Consider the following 21763-nt stretch of genomic DNA (forward strand, 5'->3'; position numbering starts at 1 on the left):
AGTGCTGAAATGATTATGTCAGTAGTAACCAAGTCTCTTCCATATTTTAGGGTTGTCTTGACATCTTTGTAAGAGTCTAGAAGTGAATTTAGAAGCACAAAGACTTCATTATCAGCCTCAATATCTTCACCTTGATTCTTGAACTCTGTGTAATTCTTTAAAATTATCAAGGTTTTCTGTCTAAGTTTTTGAAGAGCTCATCTTGAAAGTAAAAAAATCTCTCTCTAAAAAAAAGTTTGTTTGACAAATTTTTTGTTTCATACAACTCATTCAACTTCGTCCACATCTTAAAGGTTGTTTCTTGATTAATGACCTGCTTGAGTACACTGTCTGATAGGTTTAGGACAAACGTTCCATGAGCAATTAGCTACATATTCTCCCTTTCTTTTTCTGTTGCAGTGGTAGATAATTTGGTTCGGTCTTCAAGGGCTTTGTATGTCCTTTGTTGCCCCAAAACAACCATGATCTTGGCTTTCCACAAGCCAAAGTTTCCTTTCCCATCAAATTTCTCAATGTTATATCTTGCTACTACCATCTTGTGTTTTCTTTAAAATTCTGAATGCTCCAAGATCTTCTTTCTTTAATTCTTGACTGATCTTGAATGTTTCTTGCAGGCTCTGATACCACTTTGTTGGGCTATTTTTAACACGAAATGTCATGAAACACCCGAGGCCCAAACTAAAGAAAACCAATCTGCTTTGAAAAAACCAGCTAATATTACAAGCTGAATTAAAACTATGTGCTGAAAGCACAATCCGTGTGAAAGCACTTTTTGACCCTACACGTTGATGGCCAAGATTAGACTACAGCACCCACTTGTCTAAAGGCGAATGATTATCTCACTTTTTCATTCTTTCTATTGCAGAGAGCTCAAGGGAGAGGGAAGAACAATAGTAAGATGCTGTTGATTTTCTTAGAGAGATCTGACAAAGGAGAAGATCAAATTGTTGTGCATGAAGAGTAAAGAGAAGAGGAAGAAGAAAGACACCAATCTTGGTTCGGCCATAAAAGAGCCTACATACACGGAGGAACTGAGATTCATTCAATCTAGTAGAGTTTCTTGAAGAATACAGATAAGTAGATTAGGATTTTATTCTTTTTCATTTACAGTACTTTCAATCAGTTAGCTAAATTGTACTTATATAGGACTTTACAAAGAATAGTTATAACACACTTGTAAAGTTGATTTCAATAGTATTACATAACAATTTAGTTTTTAATCTAATAAGTTTATTTATTTTTTCTATTTGAAATTTCAAATTAATTTCATGCCCATCTCTAAATTTTAAACAACTGTGTATATTGTCCACTCAAAAAAACAAAAAGTTGTTGGAGTTCGACAATGTGGATGTAAGGATTCAAATATTTAACATTTAAATCAAAATTATAATTTACTAATTAGTTAAAAAAAATATATACAATAGGTAGGGTGGATGAGCAAATCTCCAATCTCAAGATTTGTAAGTTAAATTATGTTCATGTTGACAATGAAACTTACATTAATTAAGTTTCATTCTACTTTTTTTAAAATATATATATAATAATAATAATAAAACAGTCAAGTAGTTTTTACGTTTACAATTTCAAATTACTAATTTTTAGAAGTTGGCAATTGTATTAATCATGTGAAAAAACTTGGCTAATCTTATCTTGAAATTGTTTGAAACTAAATCATGAGACGTCATCTCATCAAGCTATTCCATAAAGAATATATAAATAATTTATGACGACTTATTATTCTATTTTAAATTATAAATCATTAATTTTAAGATTAGTATGAAGAAATTCATTATATTGTTGATGAGTTTAATTTCAACTTTGCACAATTAATTAAGTTATGCTAATACTGTTTGGGTCGCTTTACTCTAATTTTTGGTTGATTTTAATCTTTCTACTTGTAAAAAATTTATTTTGGTCTTTATATTTTCAACTTTTATTCATTTTAGTCCCTATATTTTCAGAATATTCATTTTAGTCCTTATACTTTCAAGTTTAGTTTATTCTGATTTTTGTGTTTTTAAAATGTATAATTTTGGTCTTTAATTTTTATTTTTAAATAATTAAAATGATAACTTTTTCAAAGTTTAAGGACCAAAATGAACTTAAAAGTATAGGAATCAAAATGAACCAAAGTTAAATGTGTAGGGATTAAAATGGATATTTTAAAAGTACGGGACCAAAATGAATAAAAATCATAAGTTAAGGGATCGAAATAGTATTTAAACCTAATATTAAATAATAATAACAATAATAATAATAAATAGTATAGTGGGCCTTGAAATTGGGCTTCTTTTATACTACCTATCGGGATGTTCTTGACTTCAAGATCCAAATGACCCAAAACTTAGAGATTTCCCCCAAATTTTCAGACATTCAAAACCCTAATTTCATTTTCTAAAAAACTTTCCTTTACAATTTTTCGGCTCTCTCTGTTTGAGAAAGCGATCAGTATCCATTAGATCACTTTGATTCTTCCTTTCACTGCTTCAAATTCCTCTTCTGTATCCTTTTCATGGCGTCTCGGGGTAATAAGCGACCTTCTATCACCAATGGCGATGACAATTTAGGCGTCCTGTCTAGGGTTTCCCGTTCCGTTTCCGATTCCCAAATCGTCCGACGGGCGAAGAGCACAGCTTCCGACGCTGCCTTCGTTACTCAAAAACTCCTCCGTAGCACCGGCAAAGCTGCTTGGATTGCTGGGACGACTTTTCTCATCTTGGTGGTGCCACTAATTATTGAGATGGATCGCGAACAGCAGTTCAATGAGCTCGAGATGCAGCAGGCGAGTTTACTTGGTACTCCGGCCACCGCCGCTTCTAAATGATTTTTCCTTGATTATGGCTTCAGGTTAAGGCTACTCGATGATGTTGCTGTTTAGGGTTTTTATGGGCTTTAGATGGAATTTGATTTTGGAATGTCGATGGGGTACAATGTCGTACCTCTGTTTCCTTTGTTTGTGACTGCCGGTTAGAGACTGAGGCTTTAAAGAGTTAAGAGTTATGTTGCGATATTATATGAATTGAATTCAGAGTCAATTTAAATTTTCTTCTTAGCATAAGACTCTTTATTGATGTTGTAAACTTATTTTATGTTTGTTTCCTTTTTTGTGAGAAATCGTTTGAACCCCCAGAAATCAGTAGAAATTAAAAAAAAAAAATGAAAAAAAATTCAAGCACTACGAATTGATTTTTTTGCTTCGTTAATAGTGTTTCATGAGCTACAAATAGATTGGCCATCGTGGTGTTTTATAATGTTTTTATGCTCTTAATTTCATATGCCTAATCGTTTGATATTTAAAGCTATACTTTGCCTTTTGTAATGAACTGCATTTATGAGGTCAATTATCTATATGCTGATTTCTCGGTTAATGTTACAACCTTAACGATTGATTGTGTCACGGGTTAGAAAATAATGTTCATTTGCCTGATTGAATTCGGAGTTAACACTTACCAGAACATCCTTTTGATTTATCTCCTTTCTGGGTGCTCTAGCTCTACAACCAATCTTTCCTATTTGTTTCTTTCATTCTTAGTCTCTGATTGCCACTTCCATTGCTTAATATGCTTATCAGTTTTCACTGTTGGACTGTTGGAGGCTACTAAGTTCATAATTTTGTGGTTTTTTCTGGAAACTTCTGTAAATTGAAACCCAATTTCAAACAACATTGACTTTCTGAAATTATGGCATCTCTGAATTGGTCTGAACATGTGATGGGACCATATTTGTTTTGTTCAACTCTGACAATCCATAAATGCTCACTGACTGAACAGGAACAGAAACCATTTTGTTCTGGCAGAATTATGTTGTTGAGCTGTTTCCCTTTATTCCTACCATATGCAATTTATAGTCTCCTTTTATTGTCGTAAAACTAGTTTATCTGCATCCCTCTATTGCCTCTGTTTTGAAGATTGTGTAGAAATGGAGAAATCTGGTCAAGTCCAGTGAGCCTTCGAGTTTAAGGTATGCGCTTTTGAGGTGGCTGCATTCTGGATTGGATTGGATTTTATTTGGCTTCATGTGTTCAATGCTTTTGAAGATATTTGTTTCTTTTTCCAATGGGGTTTTTTCTAAGTATATCTCTGATTTCTCCACGAGTTTATTACAAGATTTTTCTTTTAGTTTCAATTTTGATTTTTTGAGTGCATTTGAAAATGTCTTTTAGAATAGTGCTTCTAGCAGAATATTTGTAGTATTGAGGAACATCCAATGAATTATGAAGTTACCGAATCAATTAAAGCTTATACATGTTATAGGACCAAACAGGAGAGATCCTCAATGTTCTATCTTTTTTAAGAAAAATATTTGCCTTGTTTATTTAATATAATAGAAAAGACCGCATAAGAATTTAAATAGCATCTCCTGGGGTTTCTATAATAGTATCGTACATCGATTAGCCTTTTTAAGGTCTTGTTTGAAATGACTCTACAAGTGATTAGAACATTTATTTTCACTTAGAACACTTTTTTATGTGGTTAAAAAAATTATTGCAAATAGATCTTGATGACTTTATTGTGCCAGTTCTTTTGGTAAATGGGGTAGAGTAAGAGGATTCAAAACACAAACCTCTAGATCCTCAACACATATTGATATATCGGTTAAAAGCTTGATATTGTGATCGATCTGTTTAATTTTTATCAATAATTATCTTTTTTTAACCATAACATCTCAACATATCGCATGTTTTTTCTTGGCTTGCGAAGAGGCAAGCTTTTTTTAAAACCTTAAAGAGAGAAACTTCTCTAAGTTTTAGAACAATTTTATTGGTCAAATTTAGAATTCACTTTATTTGAAAATAATCTTTAAAACAGATAGCTGTTGTTAATTTGACTGAAACCATATGATCCAAGAATGAAATATTTGAAAGTTCCCCAAAAAAAAAAAAAAAAGATTAAAATAGCAGTAAAAAAAATTACTAATTAATACAACCTAAAGAATTATGGTAAAATGGTGGGATTTTGAAGTTTTCAAGATTGCAGCTTTTTAAAAAAGCATATAAACATCTGGGTTATGAGGAGAAACCAGAGTCTGGAGATTAGAGAAAAGAGATAAACACCCACATGGCTTAAAAGAAAACCATAAATATATTTTTATAATTAAAAACAAAAAAAACAATCATCCCCACATTCTTCTTCTCTTCTCCTTCAGTTTTGATTTTTCCTTTTTCCTTTTTCTATTTTGTATCTTTCACTTTTGTGAAGAATACCTTCCCTTCTCTTCCTCTCACAAAAAATGTCTTGACCCCAGTGGTAAGAACAGTCTTTCTCAACTCAAAAAAATCCCAGACCCCACCAGAAACCATCCTTTTTATAAAACAAAGTAAAAAAAGATGAAAGCAATTTGATTTTTTTTCTTTACCTCAATAGAACAACATTCACTCTTTCCTCTGTATCAATAATCTGCAGATAGAAGATAATGTCAATTAATCAGTGTAAGTTTTCAAAACAAAAATGGGGGAAAGTTGAATCAAGCTCATGTCTTGATGCATACCATCATGTTTCTTCTTCAAATTTCTAATGAAAAGCAAGCAAATGACCAGAAATCCCACTCCTGCTGCCCCTCCTAATATCACAGCCACTGTCTTCCCTGTGTTTTGCCCCATCCCTAACAGCAAATGTAAACCTTTCATATTAACACAGTGGCTAAAAATCAACGACACAAGTTTAGTTGAGATTCAAAAGAGAAGGAAACATATATCCTCTTTTATCAGTAATGAAGATAAGCTCCTTCAGGGAATGTTAACTCTTGTAGCATAAATTTATTTAGTCTCTGTCACACGTGTTTGCCTTTGAGATTTATAGAAGTAGATGTGTAATTTCAAAATGATGATTCATTTCAAACCATGAGTTTATAAAATCAGTGGATAAGAATATGTAGCATAAATTTATTTAGTCTCTATCATGGAAGTTTCTGGGTTTTACCTGATGGTGGTGAAGAATATGATGATGATGAAGAAGATGAAGGAGAGGAAGATCTCTTTGGAACCCCATTTGGGTAATAACTGTAGCTGATAAAGCACTTATGCAAATAAACTTGCCCTGAAATTGAGCTTCCACATTCAACTTGAGCTTTCTGCACAGCATGCTTCACACACTCACCACAATCTGAATCCCCTAAATCTCCCTCACATTGTGCCAACACATACAGAGATTGATAGTTAGTAGTGTAAAATCCATGGCCACTCACCACTCCATTCTCCAACACAGACAAACCCGTGTCCCTCCTCTCTTCAAACCCACTTCCAGCAATGTTCGTAGCCCCACAAGCTTTATACAGCATTTCAAACCCTGAAATCTGAACAAACCCAGGAAACTCATACAACAAATAGCAGCCTGAGAGTTGAACTCTAGCGGCAATAGTTCTGCCGCACAGACTATCGGCCAATTCCGGCAGCTTACTTACACAGTTATAGCAATCGGAGTTGCTGAGATCCCCTCGGCATTGGAAAAGGCCGGTGATGGCGGTTTGGGCGGTGCCGGAGGTGGTTTTGAAGAACTTTGAGCCTTTGGCAGATTGTGAAACTAAAGAGCCAAACAAAGCAGCCAAGGCTTGTGAGTAAACGCCATTTGGATCTGAGAATCCTTGTTTGGCGCAGCCCTTGTAGACTAATGTGGTGTAATCAGAACCAGATTCAACCTGACTAGCAAGATAAACAATAAACAGGAGGAGGAAGAAGAAGTAGAAGAACAAGAAGGGTCTGGAGTGAAAACCCATCTGGAGTTTGGCCTTTAATGCTTCAAATCATGGAGAGATTTTGATTTCATTGGAGGATCGTGTGGGATTTGAGAGATGGGTTTTGGTTTAATCGGATGAAAAGTGGAAATGCAGTAGTTTACGGCTTTGGTTTCTTATGAAAATGGAGGGTTAGTTCATTTCAAAGCTTACCTCTCTGTAAAATGTGGAGATGGAGAGAGGGGAATCTTTTTTCCTCCTTCAGTCCCCACCTCAGAGAGAGAAAGGGAGAGAGCACTGAGAAACTGAAACTTGGGGGGAAAGGAAAAAAGTGAGGGGAAATGCATTTTTATTGAGATAGTGAAACAGTGAAACCAATGAGTATTAAAATAATGAAGTTTTTAAGGTCTCCATGGAGAATGAGAACAAAATGTTGAATTGAAAATACAGAATTTTGGGTGTTTGATTGAGCGAGAGGTGTGGTTTTGGATGGTAATAAATGGCAAAGGGAATCTAATTGTGGAAAGACAGAGTGTTTGCTTCCTTAGTTTGACTACACTTTTACTAGTCCACATCCATGTCCTTAGTTCTTTTCTCCTTCAAAGAAAAAAGATTTCTCATCAGTTATAATCATTTTTTTTTAATCTTTGAAAATTAAACATACAAGGGAGCCTTTGGGACAAGAGTTATTATCAAAATATGATAGACACCTCTTGTTATAGTAAAACTATTTCAAAATCTCTCATTAGCTATAGTCAACACTATTTCAAAATCTCCATTTGCTACGGTATTTTCTATTTACTACAATTTTTACTATTTTATATTCATCATTTTTTTTTATTATTTACTACAGTGTTTACTATTTCCTTTTCAAATTAAAATTCTATAATAACTAACTCATTGTCCCAAACGTCCCCTAAACCTTCATTTTATCTCTAAATTCTGTTTTTTGTTATCTACATTTTATCAATATTTAAAACAAAAAAAAAAATATGAAAACTACTTTTTAGTTTTCAACTCGGGATGAAGTAGACTTAATTTTAAAAAAAATGAGAAACTAAATGTTTACAAAATGGAATCTACACAATTAAAGGGAGCAAAAATGTCTTGAAACAGTTTCAAACACTTACCATATGTATTTTTCAATTCAAATGTCAACGGTACTCCTCGTTCTCGCATGATTGATTAAGTTATGTGCAACCATTTTGCAACTTTGAGGAGCATAAAGAAAACCATATATAAGTTGTTGATGATAAGCTTGAATTTCATCAAGAATTAGTTGGAGTTTGTTGTTAAGTTAGTCTTCCTCTTTAAAAGTTTTCAAAGAATCAATGAGTTTGTTTCGGCCTATTGAGAGTAAAAATCTATCTCGAAAGTTGTCACAATTTCGACCAAAAAAGTAACTATTTCAGTAAGTTTCACCTAATTAGACAATCTTTGAATATTTTACTTCCAATATAGCTTCATTGTTTGAAGTTTTTACTAGCACGCAAAATCTTACAATGTCTGAGGATATATGAGAGAGGCTTCTAAATTAACCTTCAAAGAACCGTCCATCGGTCACCCTTGGTCACATTAAAAGTCCACTATAATTAGCCGTGGTTCAACTTTTTTTTTTCACCGAAGAACTTAACATTACACTGATTCCAAACTTCCACTAAAGAAAGAGAAAAAAAATTGTTGTTTCAAATTGTCCAAATCCTAAATAGTTATACTTCCATTATTTTAAGTATTGTTTGTTACACTTGTACTATGTTATGCCAAATTCCATGTGATTAATTGAGTTCTTAATTCTGGCGACCAAAGATTCATTGGGTTTGTTTGTTGTATCATAATGTATATAAAACCTAAAATGATATTATATTGTTTTGCATGTGTGTTGAAGATCATTGGCTACTTGTAACTATCATGGATTATTTTCTTTAAACATGAGGATCAGAATGTTTTGGAAATTTTCATTTTTTTCTTATCAAAACCGAGTTTTCTTTGTATATAGATGAAGTTCTCCTTTTATTGGTTCAAGAATTATAGAGTGGAATATCAAACCGTTGACTTTTGAGATGGTATTTAATTTTTCTATCTATTAAACTATGTATAAATTGTTATGCATGTAAATAAAGATGACTGTCTTAATTATTATCAATAAAACATAAGTTTAAACAAAAGTCAAAATGAATTTAACTGACATGACCCACCATTCTAGAAGTAAAAGATTCGATTCATTGTCCCATGAAGTTGTACAAAAAAAAATTGATATCTATTCCATTCAACTATATAAAATTAGGTCATGTGCAAACATTTAGTCTAAAATTTTTCATTTTGACATAAAATTTGTATTTGTGTGTTAACACGTGTTGTCAAAGCTGCTAACAAAACAATGGCTGACATCGCATGATTAAAGAAGACAAATAACAATACATGATAAATAAATTACTCATTCAATCAAAATTATATGTTTTACTTGTGAATGATAATTCAATAAAAGAAACAACGATTTGGTTTAGGGTTTTTTTTCGAAAGGTATTAGATTAATGTGTAGGGTGATGAAATCAAATCTCTAGCCTCAAAATTGATAGTATAAGCACTACGTCAATTAAACTATATTCATTTTGGCAGAATTGAACCTCGATCTTAAGGTTGATAGTATAAGCATTATGCGAATTGGGCTATGCTCATATTGGTATTGGACTTGTTTTTATAAGACATCAAATAATAATTATTTAAACAAATCGAAAGGTTGGAATTTAATCCATATGATTTGTTAAAATTTCTATAAATTTGATCTCTGTATTTTGAAGAAAATTAAAATTTAGTGTGTATTAGACTATTTATAAAATTTTACCAAATTATAAAAACTAAAATTTTAACACTAAAACCATAAAGATCAAATTCTAAAATTTTTCAAAGCTAGAGAAATCAATTTTGTGATTTAAGTAATTGAAAAACATGGACAAAAAACTACTTTTACACTTTTATTCCATCGGTAGAAAAGGTTGGAAGTGCCAGCTCAGATCCAGCCCAAAAGTAAGCCCAGATTTAAGTGGGCCCACTTGGCCCATCAAAATACTAAAGATTCGTTTTCTTCGGACATTTTGTGTACCATGAGACAATACCATATAATGGCTCTCATTTTCCGTAATTTTCCTTTTTATCATTTCTAAAAAAAAATAAAGGGAAAGTCATTTTCAAATAAAAATAAAGAAAAATGAGTCAATTTATTTATAAATATAACAAAATTGTACTATCTATCAATAAAAGACCGTGAGAGACATCTATCGCTGATACTGATAGATGTTTATCACGATTTATTACGATATATTACTTATAGATAATGACATGTTGTTATATTTGAAAATAGTTTTAGTTGTTTTACCATTTAAAACAATTATTCTAAAGGGAAAGATGAATCTATTTTATAAATTTTGAAAGTCGCATTAATTAAAACTCAAAACTAGTAATAGTTTAGATCTCGTTTGGTAACTATTTTGTTTTTTGTTTTTATGTTTTTGAAAATTAAGCATATTTCTTTGTCATTTCTTATGAGGATTTATATCTTTCTTAGGTATAATCATTAAATTCTTAACCAAATTTTAGAAACAAAAATAAGTATTTAAAAGCTACTTTTTTAGTTTCAAATTTTGGCTTGATTTCTTAAATATTTAGTAAAAAGTAGATAACAAAAGAAGAAATTTCGAGATGAAAGTAGTATCTATATGCTTAATTTTTTTAAAAAAATAAAAAAATCAAATAACTATTAAACGGAGCTTTAGAATTAAAGATCGATCATATTTTACCATTCATTAAATTTTTATTTTAAAATTATTAGTACATGACAATCAAACACTCAGTAAGATGTATGTATTAACATAGTATAATATAAAAGTACTCGAATCAAATGATACAACATAAGCTCTAGTATAATTTGATTATTTATTTTTTAAAACAACCTCTAAAATAAAATTGGAAAATTTTCAACTCTTACCACTAAACTTGTCGCATGGTATTAACTTCCATTTTGAATAGACCTTAATCTTAGTTAAATATTTTAATTTCTAGTGGCTATTCAACTCCCACTCATTCACTAACTAATCTATAATCTATACTATATTAAAAAGTTAAAAAAACTATTTTAGATTATCACTCTATCAAAATTTAAATTTACTAAACATGCCACTAATAAAAATAAATTATTTATAATTACTCATATTTATCTCAAAAAATAAATTTTAAAAAGTTAGAATATGAAAAGTTGCTCTCTATTCAATATTCATATACTTACTATCTCTAATTACAATTAAATGTTAACAGAAAAGAAACAATACTTCAAATCATTTTAACTATTCAGTATATGGCTACCTCATTTTAAAATGAGAATTAATTTTGTGTTAAAAAAAGATTGAACCTTAATCCATTAATTTTTCTTAATTATGTTTGAATCTCTCTCATCTATTTAACGCCTACATTAAATTCATAATTAAATCGTGTCATTTATTAGATTCCATTTCCTATGTATAATGCTTTGTTCATCCCTTGTATCTCCACTTCATTTCATTCTTGTGCTCGTTTCTAAAAATCGAACTGAATCCAATCGAAAAATGCGATTTGATCCAGTTTGAAGAAATTTTAAAACCGAATTAATTCGATTCGGTTCGATTTTACATTCGAAAACCGAATTTGAAATCGAGTCGGACCGTTTTTAACTAATATAAATATATATAGAGAGTAAAACCGAATTTTAACCGAACCGCTTTTAATTTAAAGAACAAAACCGAACCGAACTGAACCGTTTTTAATTTAAAAAAAAAATATAACATGAATTTTTAAAAAATGCCAAAACCAAATTTGAAACCGAACCGAACTGTATATATGCGGTTTGGTTCGGTTCAGTTCAGTTTCACATTTTAAAAAACTCGGTTCGATTTGACTACCAAACCGAATCGAACTGAACCGTTTTCACTCGTCAATATTTTTTTTCTTTTAATTTTCTGTGTTCGTCGAAGTTTTTCTTTTCTTCATTTCAATAATTAGATTCAATGTCATTGTTGGTTAAGATGGCTTTGTTGGATGATGAAAAATGAAGTATATGTTAGATTATTGAGCTATGGTAATCAATGGAAGTGAAACTTTCACTTTTATTTTGTGGAAAAGTTGAAAGATTCGTAAATAGATAGACAGTGGTATTTGATTTGAATGAATAATTGTGATTGACATTCATGCATACGAATTTGGAATAGATAATCACTTCTCTCTTCAACCATTTTCATCATCGCTCTCAAATTTAGTTAGTAATAAAAAGTTCTCACCACCTAATTGTCCATCATTTTTGCAATGAAAACCAAAAAAATTGATACTTTTCCCAAAAAGGAAAAAAAGGAAAAAAGAAGCACAAAAAATTCACAAGATAATGAATTGGAAACATAAACGTTGATGAAAAAATTTAAGCTAATTGTGAGTTTTGTCATCACAACAAATACCCAAGCCCATCGTTAAAATTATAAATTGGATTAGATCGAATAATTAAAGTTACTCGAGTCTAAAGTCCAACCCAGTTCAAGTCCATAGTGGTTCAAGTCCATGTAAGGCCCATGGAGAACCTTACTCATTCATTTTGAGGGAGGATTGTAAGAACGAAAGGTCGAAAATCTAAAGATCTACAAAATATAACTCCAAGCTCTGAAGATATGAAGTTTCAATGATTGTAGCTCTAAAGAATATAACTCTTATAAAACTCTAAACATCTGATAATCTGGAGACCTGAAGATTGAAGTAGACTAAAAGATTGCAACTCTAAAGAATATAACTCTCTTGAATATTTGAGGATCATGCAACTTCCAAACTCAGAAATGTTAGAGACCGATCATCCAAGAAGAATAACAAGTTTAAGGAAATAAGGATTAAAGTTTACTTTTCAAGAGAAAGTATCAAATGATAAAATATCAGAGAATGTACTCACTATACTAAAACTAATAAAAATATGAAGTTCAAATTTAACTAATTAAATTTCTTTCAAGATCTCATCTAACAATAAGATAGTGATTTCATAGAGGGACTTGAAAATTTAAAGTGGTGTGTTTCTAATGTCTTTGTTTTATGACATCCAAATGACTACGAAAGATTGAAGAAATGAAGTGCAAAATGCCACCAAAGTGCAACATTTTTATCATTGACTCTTTCATAGGTAGGTGACATTTTATAGAGATGTCCAATTTTCTCATGGGGACGGATTCTGTCTCAAACTGGGCAGGGATTCTTCGATTAGGCGAGAAATGGGGAGGGAGTGGAGAGAAAAAAAAGTTCCCCGTGAGCTAAACGGGGACGGGGATGAGCCTCCGATCCTGCCCCGTTCCTCATCCCTGCCCCGATTAGCTTTTATTTAGTATAGTTATTTAATGTTATGTTATTATTAATTATATAAAAATTATATTTAAATTTCAAATTTGATTATTTATTGGGAAAAATAATGAATATGTTTAAATTGAATGTTTAAATTTAGATTATATATGTGAATAATTTGATTTATATTTATTTCTTTCAACTAAAAAAATTAATTAGTTTTTTTAGGCTAAAATTTGAATAATTTATCTTTAAATTCAAATTGTCATATAAAACTAACCATAATAAACAATTTAGTGATAAAGTTAATCATTTAATTAAAATTAAAATTTGCTGACATTAGTGATTTAAATTAATTGGCTTTTGACAGAAAAAAAGGTAACGAAAAAAATTCCCCGCGGGAATCCCCGCCTCGATCCCCGTGGGAATTTCACGAGGATGGGGAATGAAATGAGGAGCGGAGACGGGAATGGGGAATGACATCCCCGACCCCACCTCGCTCCGTGGACATCTCTAACATTTCATTCCATTTCTAATTTTAATAAAAAGTAATGTCAGAATTTCTACAACTAACTATTTATGATAATACCAGGTTTTGCATAAATCGAAGTCTAAATTTGACTATCATAGACTTACTATTAAATAAATTTGTTCAAATTTAAAAATTCTAATAAAAATTTAGCCATAATGTTGTTTTCTTTTTTTCTTTTTTTTCAATCTTATCAATTTTGTATACATATATTTTATAATTTATTAAAGTATATTATGTTATATATATATATATATATATATATATATATATATATATAGTTAAAGAAAGTGAAACAGTTGGATATTGAAACATAAAATTGGATTTAGTTGTGTAGATCAAATTCATTGTTTAGAAACTTTCAAATTGGATTGAAACTTCCAATTAAAATGATGTTTCATTTACAAATTTAACATGTATGAAAGTTAAAATTGTAATTTCTTCAATTTGAATGAATTATATTTGATTTTTGTCAAGTAACAACTCAATTGAGTTAAAATTGACAAATATTTCAATTTTTGTATTTATTTAATTTTATTTTGTACTATGGTAGAGAGTTACTAAATTGCTAACCTATAAATAGCAACTTGGTTCTTTATTTGTAGAACCTCATTCCAAAGTGAAGAGTTATCTCATTTCTTTCTTTCTTTCTTTTGTTCTTAAGTTGAGTTGAGAGCAAGTATCCAAAAGTTCTTTTAGATCTGAGTAGTTCGAGGTTGCAGTTCTATCAGAGTTAGTCGTTGTATCCTGCTGAGACGATCACTGTAGTTTGCTTGTAGCCCGTGCAAAGCGAATGATTGTCTTCAAGACAACGCCTATCAGAATCGTGCTTTGGCTACGGTTTGAGTCTCCAAAGGTTTTGAAGTTTTTTGAAATTTTTGTTTATTTTCATATCTAAGCATTGTCACACCATCTAGCTTTCATTTAAGTTTAAATATTATACATTGAGTGTATTGTTTCTAGTAATTGAGGTATAACCAGTTTGTTAGTGTATTCATTTCTATATATACCATTTCCCCCTAACAATATGAAGACAGTCAATATATCTGAACTGATGACTGCAAACTTCACCAATGTCGCTACTTCTGCCATGATGGGATCACCCATTGCAAACCTCATGCTGAAAAACCAGAGAAGTTCAAGGGAGACAACTTTAAGAGATGACCATAGGAAATGATCTTTTACCTCACCACATTGAATCTTGCTCACATTTTGAAGGAAGATTGCCCAATTACCCTATCAGGAACTATAACTCCTAAAATGGAAGCTGCAAAACGAACATGGATGCATTTAGAATTTCTGTGCCATAATTATATACTTGGTGATCTTAAGGACACTTTATATAATATTTATTACAATGCTTACAATACATTAAAACTATTGTGGAGGCATTAGACAAGAAGTATAAGCTGGAAGATGCTAGTACTAAGAAAATTATTATTGAAAATTTCTTAGATTATAAGATGATTGATACCAAGTTGGTAGTCAATCAGATGGAAGAATTGCAATATTTCATCAATGATTTGCAAAGTGAAGGATTGGACATTAGTGAGTCATTCCAAGTTGCTGTTATGATTGAGAAATTGCCTCCTTCTTGGAAGGACTTCAAATGCTATTCAAACACAAGCAAAATGAGTTATCCATGGAGAACCTCGCAGTAAAACACCGTATAGAAGAGGATAATGGAAAATGAGATAAAACTTCGCTAGAAGTTGAAGCCAAGACTCACATTGCTAAAGCTGTAAAACAAAAACCCAATAAGTAGAATTTCAAGAAGAAAAATGCGAGTCATAGGTCAAGGAATGGTGCTAGCAAATGCATTCGAGGCTTGGTTTGTGGTAAGAGTGGTCATACTGCTACAATGTGCAAACACAAGAAGGGACAAAGTTCCAACAATTAGGCCAACATCGTGGAGAATGACGATATGGTTGTCTCATTTCTGAGGTAAATATGGCTTCAGACACCAAAGATTGGTGGATTGTTATTGGTGCTACTAAGCACATTTGTAAGAACAAGTCATTGTTCATTACATATGAGAAGCTAGATGACAGTGATAAGCTATACATGAAAAATGCTTCAACCGCCTCTGTGGAAGGCAAAGAGAAGATTCTGTTGAAATGGACTTATGGAAAGATACTTACCCTCAATGATGTGTGGCATGTGATTCGAAAGAATCTAGGTCAGGACTCTACTTAATAAAAATGGGCTCAAACTTGCATTTGAGTCAGATAAATTTATTCTGACAAAGAAGGGTATATATGTAGGGAAAGACTATCTGAGTGATCATATGTTCAAATTGAATATACTGGCACAAATGCCAAATAATAATAATAATAATAATAATATCAACTTTTCTGCTCATATTGTTGAGTTGTATGATGTATTGCATTCTAAACTGGGACATGTCAATTATCGTTCTTTAAATAGAATGGTAAGCTTAGGACTATTGTTGATTTTTAACATTGATAATAGACACAAATGTAAAGTTTGTATTGAGTCAAAGTTTACTAGAAAGTCATTTTCATTTGTGGAAAGAAGTAATCAGTTACTTGAGTTAATCCACAATGATGCATGTGACATGAAAAGTACTCCCACACGAGGTCATAAGAGATACTTTATCACATTCATTGATGATTATAGTAAATATTGCTATGTATGTTTATTACATAGTAAAGATGAAATGTCACACCCTTCCCCAGATTACCCTCTTAATCCGAGAAGGGATGTGAAGACAGCAATTGCCAATCCTTTTATGACAACTACTGCCCACAACTCCTGAACACCTGTATAACTGACACCTGTTCAACTCGACTAACAATTTATAATATTATAGAACTCAACACATGGTTTACTGCTACTCAGAAATATCAACAAATATATAACAGCTCGGAGACCAGATTTATATACATCACAAACTTTCCTCAGATTCCTTTCCCTTGACATGAACATAAACTAAAAGACAAAACATAATGAGCCACCTAAACTTTCACTGGTTGTGTGATCTAGGATGTGACTGACTAGTAGAATAGCTAATTCTGGGACATCGATCGCTACATGGGGAGGAGAATATTTTAAAAGTGTGAGCTAGGAAGCCCAGTGAGTGACTATCTTAAATAAAAATCATACTTTAAATCATAAAAAACATATGTTGAAAAATATTTATAAAACCATAATCAGGGTTTTGAAAATGAAATTGAAATCATAAGATACATTTTGTGAAACCCTAAAATAAACTCATTAACATCATTAAAAAAAACTCCATTATTCCACTGTCTGATCATGCGGGAGAGCTGTTGTGCGGTGGCATATACAATGTCTTAATTATGCCACCAGATAATATATGCGATGCTACAAAATTTAATGTAGAATGCCAATCAATGCGTTCATGTAGTTTATGCGTGTCACAAGTTTTCTTGCGATGAAACCAAGTATAATTCCACCGCAAGTTTCTCATAATGATCTGAGGTCGAACACGAGGATTTGCAATACTAATACAACAATGATGTGATATATGTGACCGTAATCAAATTAAGATTGTGAGGTGCTAAAGAGTAAAATGCGATGATAAATGAATAAACAGGTAAAGAGTAAAATGTGATGATAAATGAATAAACAGGTAAAGAGTAAAATGCGATGATAAATGAATAAACAGGTAAATAAATCTGAAGTTGTGTAAAGTGTGTGTGAGAGAATGCGATGGCAAGTCTTGTGGATAGAATCAGAGTGAGAACGGTTTAGCGAAAAGAATATCGTAAGTTTGTCAATCCTGTTGAGGAAGTAACTAAGGTTCCATCTTCCCTTGGCTTACACCTCTCGGTGATCGCCTGCGTCACCATATCTCTATGATGATCAGGGACAAACATTTTCGAACGCAAGGTTGTTTCCATCTCTAGAAATACTTCTTGCTTTAGTTAACACATTCTATCAACCTTCTTTCGAGAGGTGGATTAGCGTCTTCACTTTTGCTCTCGTAGGTGAAGATGCCATTGAGCATGCGTTAAATAAACTTAGCTTACTTCTTCAACATGGATTGACTTACTCGCTCAATCCTTCCCTCACACCCTGGAGGTTTAGTTACTCAGGGTGAGATAAATGGAAGATGAATGCGTTATGGTGAACAGAGAGATGAACATGAACATGATAATGATATTAACTGGTAAAGATAAAGCGTTTGTTACAGAGATATGAATGAAAGAAAAGAAATGAACAACAATCGATGAACAGAAAGTAAGAACAATGAACAACAATTGATGAACGGAAAGTAAGAACAATAAACAACAATCGATGAACGAAAAGTAAGAACAATTGAGAGCAGCGTGTCAATGTCTTGGCACAAATCCTGATCGGAGCTATTTGCTTATCGACGTGATGGAGGAATGAGGTGGAGAACTTCCTTCTCAGGAGAGTTCTCGAGGGAAGAATGTCCCTTGCACAAAACTTCTTTTCGTCTCTTTTTCCGTGTGTTTCCTTTTTTTTTGTGCTGACTGTTGATGTTGCTATTTATAGACCTTAGCACCTCTTACATCAGTGATCCCGCTCTGAAAAGCTACTTTTTCCTGTCGAGGCTTAGTGGGAATGTCCGTTTTGCTCCACGTTCAATTTGTCAGGTCATACATCAGAAAAGTTGTACAACTTCAGAAATCTTTGAGAATGCGTTGCTCTTTTTGTCCATGAGCAATCGTCGCATGCGGTGATACCTGTTACCTACAAAAAAAAAGATTTGGACATCCTTTTTGCCATCGCAATGCGGCCAGCGGGTGTGTTTCTGATACTTTACAATCTTTGCATTTCTAAGCCAATTTTAATATGTTTGACGCAACTTTTCCTTCCTATTTCCACATATTCTAAGTAAGATGATATAAATAACTTGTATTTCTACCAATTATCAAGAGCCCTCTTAATCAATCCCTAATAATCTTAGTTGAAAGAGAGAGCCTTTTTACTCAATCTCATCAATGTCATCATACATGCACGTAGAGCCGAAGTGGACCTTTACCACCTTGCCATACCTTCGGTGTCAAATATCCCTAATATCACTAGAATCTAGGTACCTTACCATACCTTCGGTACTAACGTTGGAGTAGGGTTTGTACAAGGCTTAGACATATAAATGCATAGAACATATACAGAGTATACATTTAAAATGATTAAACTTCATGATTTCATAGTAATGCATAGTGCCTTGTAAAACATGGAATATGCTCATAAAGTTTCCTTAGAAAACTTCCATCATGTGGTACAACATAGCATAGAATCACTATAAAACGCATGCTAAATTCATAAATAACTTCAACATTTGAGAACATCGATTATGCATTCAACATTCATTTTTCAGGCATGCTTTGGAAAAATCGTGATATAAAACATATGAAATGCTTATCCATTAAGATTTGTTTATGAAAATCACGTTGGAAAAACATCTATTAAAACTTGTCACTCACAGTCTTTGGCTACTTCCCATCTCAGATGAAAGGCTTCTCCTATATGCGTTTGTCCTGTAACATTAGGGAATACTTGGGTTAATGCACCAACTCCCTTTTGAGTTTAACTTAAACAATAAAGCTTAACATTGAACTTAAGGTAACCATTGCACTAACCATCAATTGCACCCACCATCACATTTCACCTCCTATCGCATCCCATACTTAGGCAAATTTTCTTTGCACTTGGCTTATGGGTGCCATACGACCACAATCGTTTGCTTATGCCTTAAGACATGCTTACCGTGCTAATGTCTCGTGCTTTTGCTCACACATCTCTTTTTGACTTTAGCCAAAACTCTGCTTTGCGGATGTGTGTTCTCCCCTTGCACACACCACAGGCATGTACGCTCATGCACTCGCCAACGCCTTAATTGGAGCTTCCAGCTGCCTGCTTATTCTTCGTAAGTAGCTGCCTACTTATTCAACCACCAATTTTCAGACTTCAACTTTCTCGCATGAATAACTTAAATTCCAGACATTAATTCAAGAAATTTCCTTCTAAAAACTTATTCATAATTATCTTAACTTCCTTATCTCAAATTTTGAGCTCCCGATTCTTCCTAACGAGCCCAGATTTCATCAATCTTCTCACTTTGCTCAATCAAGTCTACAAGCTCTTGAACCCTTAGAAAATTCTTCAAATTCTAACCCAAAATCAGAGAATTTCCTCTCGGAACCTTCAACCCTTTTCAACCTCAATGAAGTTTTTAAGTTAATTGAATTCTTCTCCTTTAACACAATTGGTTCAACCAAACTGAACTCTTCTTTCAACCTCCCTTATATACTTAGGAGTGCATGGTTATCATGTATGATTAACATGATAGCTAGCCCACTAAATATGTTTAGAGCATCTAAACACGACAGTTGTCCCACTAAGCTCAGTGATTAAGCTAAAATTTTCCGTCTCCTCACCAATGCCTAGGTGATTAAACCATCGCATTGGCTAAGTTTGCAACGCATTCCCTTATCTCGGCCAAAGTATCTCAGCCTTTGCGTCATGCCTTCACGGCTTAAACCCACACATGAACGCATGCTGCTTATCAACACTTCTAAGCCTCCACTACTGTTTTCAACGTTCTTTCAAGCTTATACGCGCGTCCTTGTCCGCTGCATAAGCTTCAACCACTTGGCCATCGCCTCGCAAGCACGACACCCAGGCTTGACCCTTAGTCAACATACGCCTTATGTCTCGCGACCCATCTAGCCATTGACTTAACTTCTCCCCTGCCGTATCCTCTATGTGTTTACCTTTTTGAACTCACCATGGCTCTCAACACCTATCTCATACAACCATTTCTCCATCTTACCACTAGGCATCATTGTATCCCTTTCTACCCGAGAGCTTAAACTTCTATACTTAGCATATTTTCTTGCCCTTCCTCTGGCTTGCCTTTATTATTCTTCACTTTCTATGTGTCGACCAGGTTCACCATTTGGTCACATATACAAGCAACACTTAGAAAATCTTTCCTCTCCTAGCCTTTCAAATGTAATCTTCATTAAACATACTTAGTGCATCATTTTCCATTATTACTAATTCATGTCTTAAACACATAATTAAGAGAACTTAAACTTAATTAACTAGTAAGACAAGCTTAGGGGTTTACATGAAACCTTTAATGTTTCTAAAACATACAAGGCAAAAGTTGAAAATCAACTTGAGAAGAAAGTAAAGGTACTTAGATTAGATAGAGGTGGTGAATATGAATCATCATTATTTAATGAATTATGTGATGCTAATGGTATAATCCATCAAATCACAACAGCTTACACACCACAACAAAATGGTGCAGCTGAAAGAAATAACTGAACTTTAAAGGACATGGTTAATTGCATGTTAAATAATTCATGTTTACCTCATAATTTGTGAAAGGAAGCTTTGTTGACAGCAAATTTTATATTAAATAGAATTCTATATAAGAAGGCCAGTAAGCTACCTTACGAAGTGTGGAATGGAAAGTTACCCTCAGATAAAATGTTGAAAGTGTGATGGTGTTTGGCAAAGGTACAAGTTCTTCTACCAAAAAGGACCAAACTTGGACCTAAGACAATTGATTGTGTCTTTATAGGCTATGCAATGCATAGTACTGCTTATAGATTCATAGTATCAAATAAAAAATATATAATCTTAATAATAATACCATAATGGAATCTATTGAAGCTGAATTATTTGAGGATATATTTCCTTTAAAGGAAGAAGAATACAAAATTATTGGTGCCAAAAGAATTAATGAGGCCAACGCATCGTGAAGGAACCTGGTTAAAGGTCCTTGAGCGGAAGCAGATTGTCCCAATTTCCAATTTTCACAGAATGCATAATTTTACAAAAGAAGAACATACAATTTATGCATTTAGTACAGAAATTACTACATGCTCATAATGAAAATGTGGAAGAATAAAAAAAATAGGTTCAAGAACCCTAACCTTTGAAGATCTAATCTTCACTGTGAAAAATTCTCAATCTTCAATTGGGCACCACCGCGAAGGAAACCTTGGTATTCTTTGGGATGAGAACTTAGGAATTTGTGGGCTCTAGCTATTTTGGATGAGAATGAAGGTTTTGATTGAGAGGAGGGAGAAGGGAAAAACTACAAAATAGTTCTCCAGAGAGAATTCTTCTGATCTCTTTCTCTGTTTTCACACACTGTAGAAGATCGGGAATCACTTTCCCACCACACGTCTGAGAGAGCAAAAGGAGGGGAGGGAATTACAACTCCCTCTAAAAAATAGTTTTTCTAAATAAATTAAT

At 32.8% G+C, this 21763-nt stretch overlaps 2 protein-coding genes across 2 annotated transcripts; one reads left to right on the forward strand and one right to left on the reverse strand.

Annotated features, from left to right (window-relative positions):
- The first annotated feature begins 2357 nt into the window (after nucleotides 1–2357).
- On the forward strand, nucleotides 2358–3058 carry LOC120068132 (mitochondrial import receptor subunit TOM9-2-like). The gene has a single exon (XM_039019830.2). The coding sequence runs from the start codon at nucleotides 2513–2515 to the stop codon at nucleotides 2822–2824; it is 312 nt and encodes a 103-aa protein (XP_038875758.1). The 5' UTR covers nucleotides 2358–2512; the 3' UTR covers nucleotides 2825–3058.
- Nucleotides 3059–5062: 2004 nt separating this feature from the next.
- On the reverse strand, nucleotides 5063–7044 carry LOC120068131 (plasmodesmata-located protein 2-like). The gene is made up of 3 exons (XM_039019829.2): nucleotides 5919–7044; nucleotides 5488–5601; nucleotides 5063–5396 (listed from the first exon to the last, which is right to left on the reverse strand). The coding sequence occupies exons 1-3, from the start codon at nucleotides 6709–6711 to the stop codon at nucleotides 5389–5391; spliced, it is 915 nt and encodes a 304-aa protein (XP_038875757.1). The 5' UTR covers nucleotides 6712–7044; the 3' UTR covers nucleotides 5063–5388.
- Between the last annotated feature and the right edge of the window lie 14719 nt (nucleotides 7045–21763).

Source organism: Benincasa hispida, chromosome 12, assembly GCF_027475165.1.
Source record: "Benincasa hispida cultivar pf3 chromosome 12, pf3_genome.v1.1, whole genome shotgun sequence".
Taxonomy (NCBI): domain Eukaryota; kingdom Viridiplantae; phylum Streptophyta; class Magnoliopsida; order Cucurbitales; family Cucurbitaceae; genus Benincasa; species Benincasa hispida.

Excerpts from the sequence above, each read along its gene's own strand:
- LOC120068132 (XM_039019830.2), top strand. The coding sequence starts at position 2,513 with ATGGCGTCTCGGGGTAATAAGCGACCTTCTATCACCAATGGCGATGAC.
- LOC120068131 (XM_039019829.2), bottom strand. The coding sequence starts at position 6,711 with ATGGGTTTTCACTCCAGACCCTTCTTGTTCTTCTACTTCTTCTTCCTC. Across the intron at positions 5,602-5,918 it reads ATATTCTTCACCACCATCAG|GGATGGGGCAAAACACAGGG; the intron begins GTAAAACCCAGA and ends ATTTGCTGTTAG.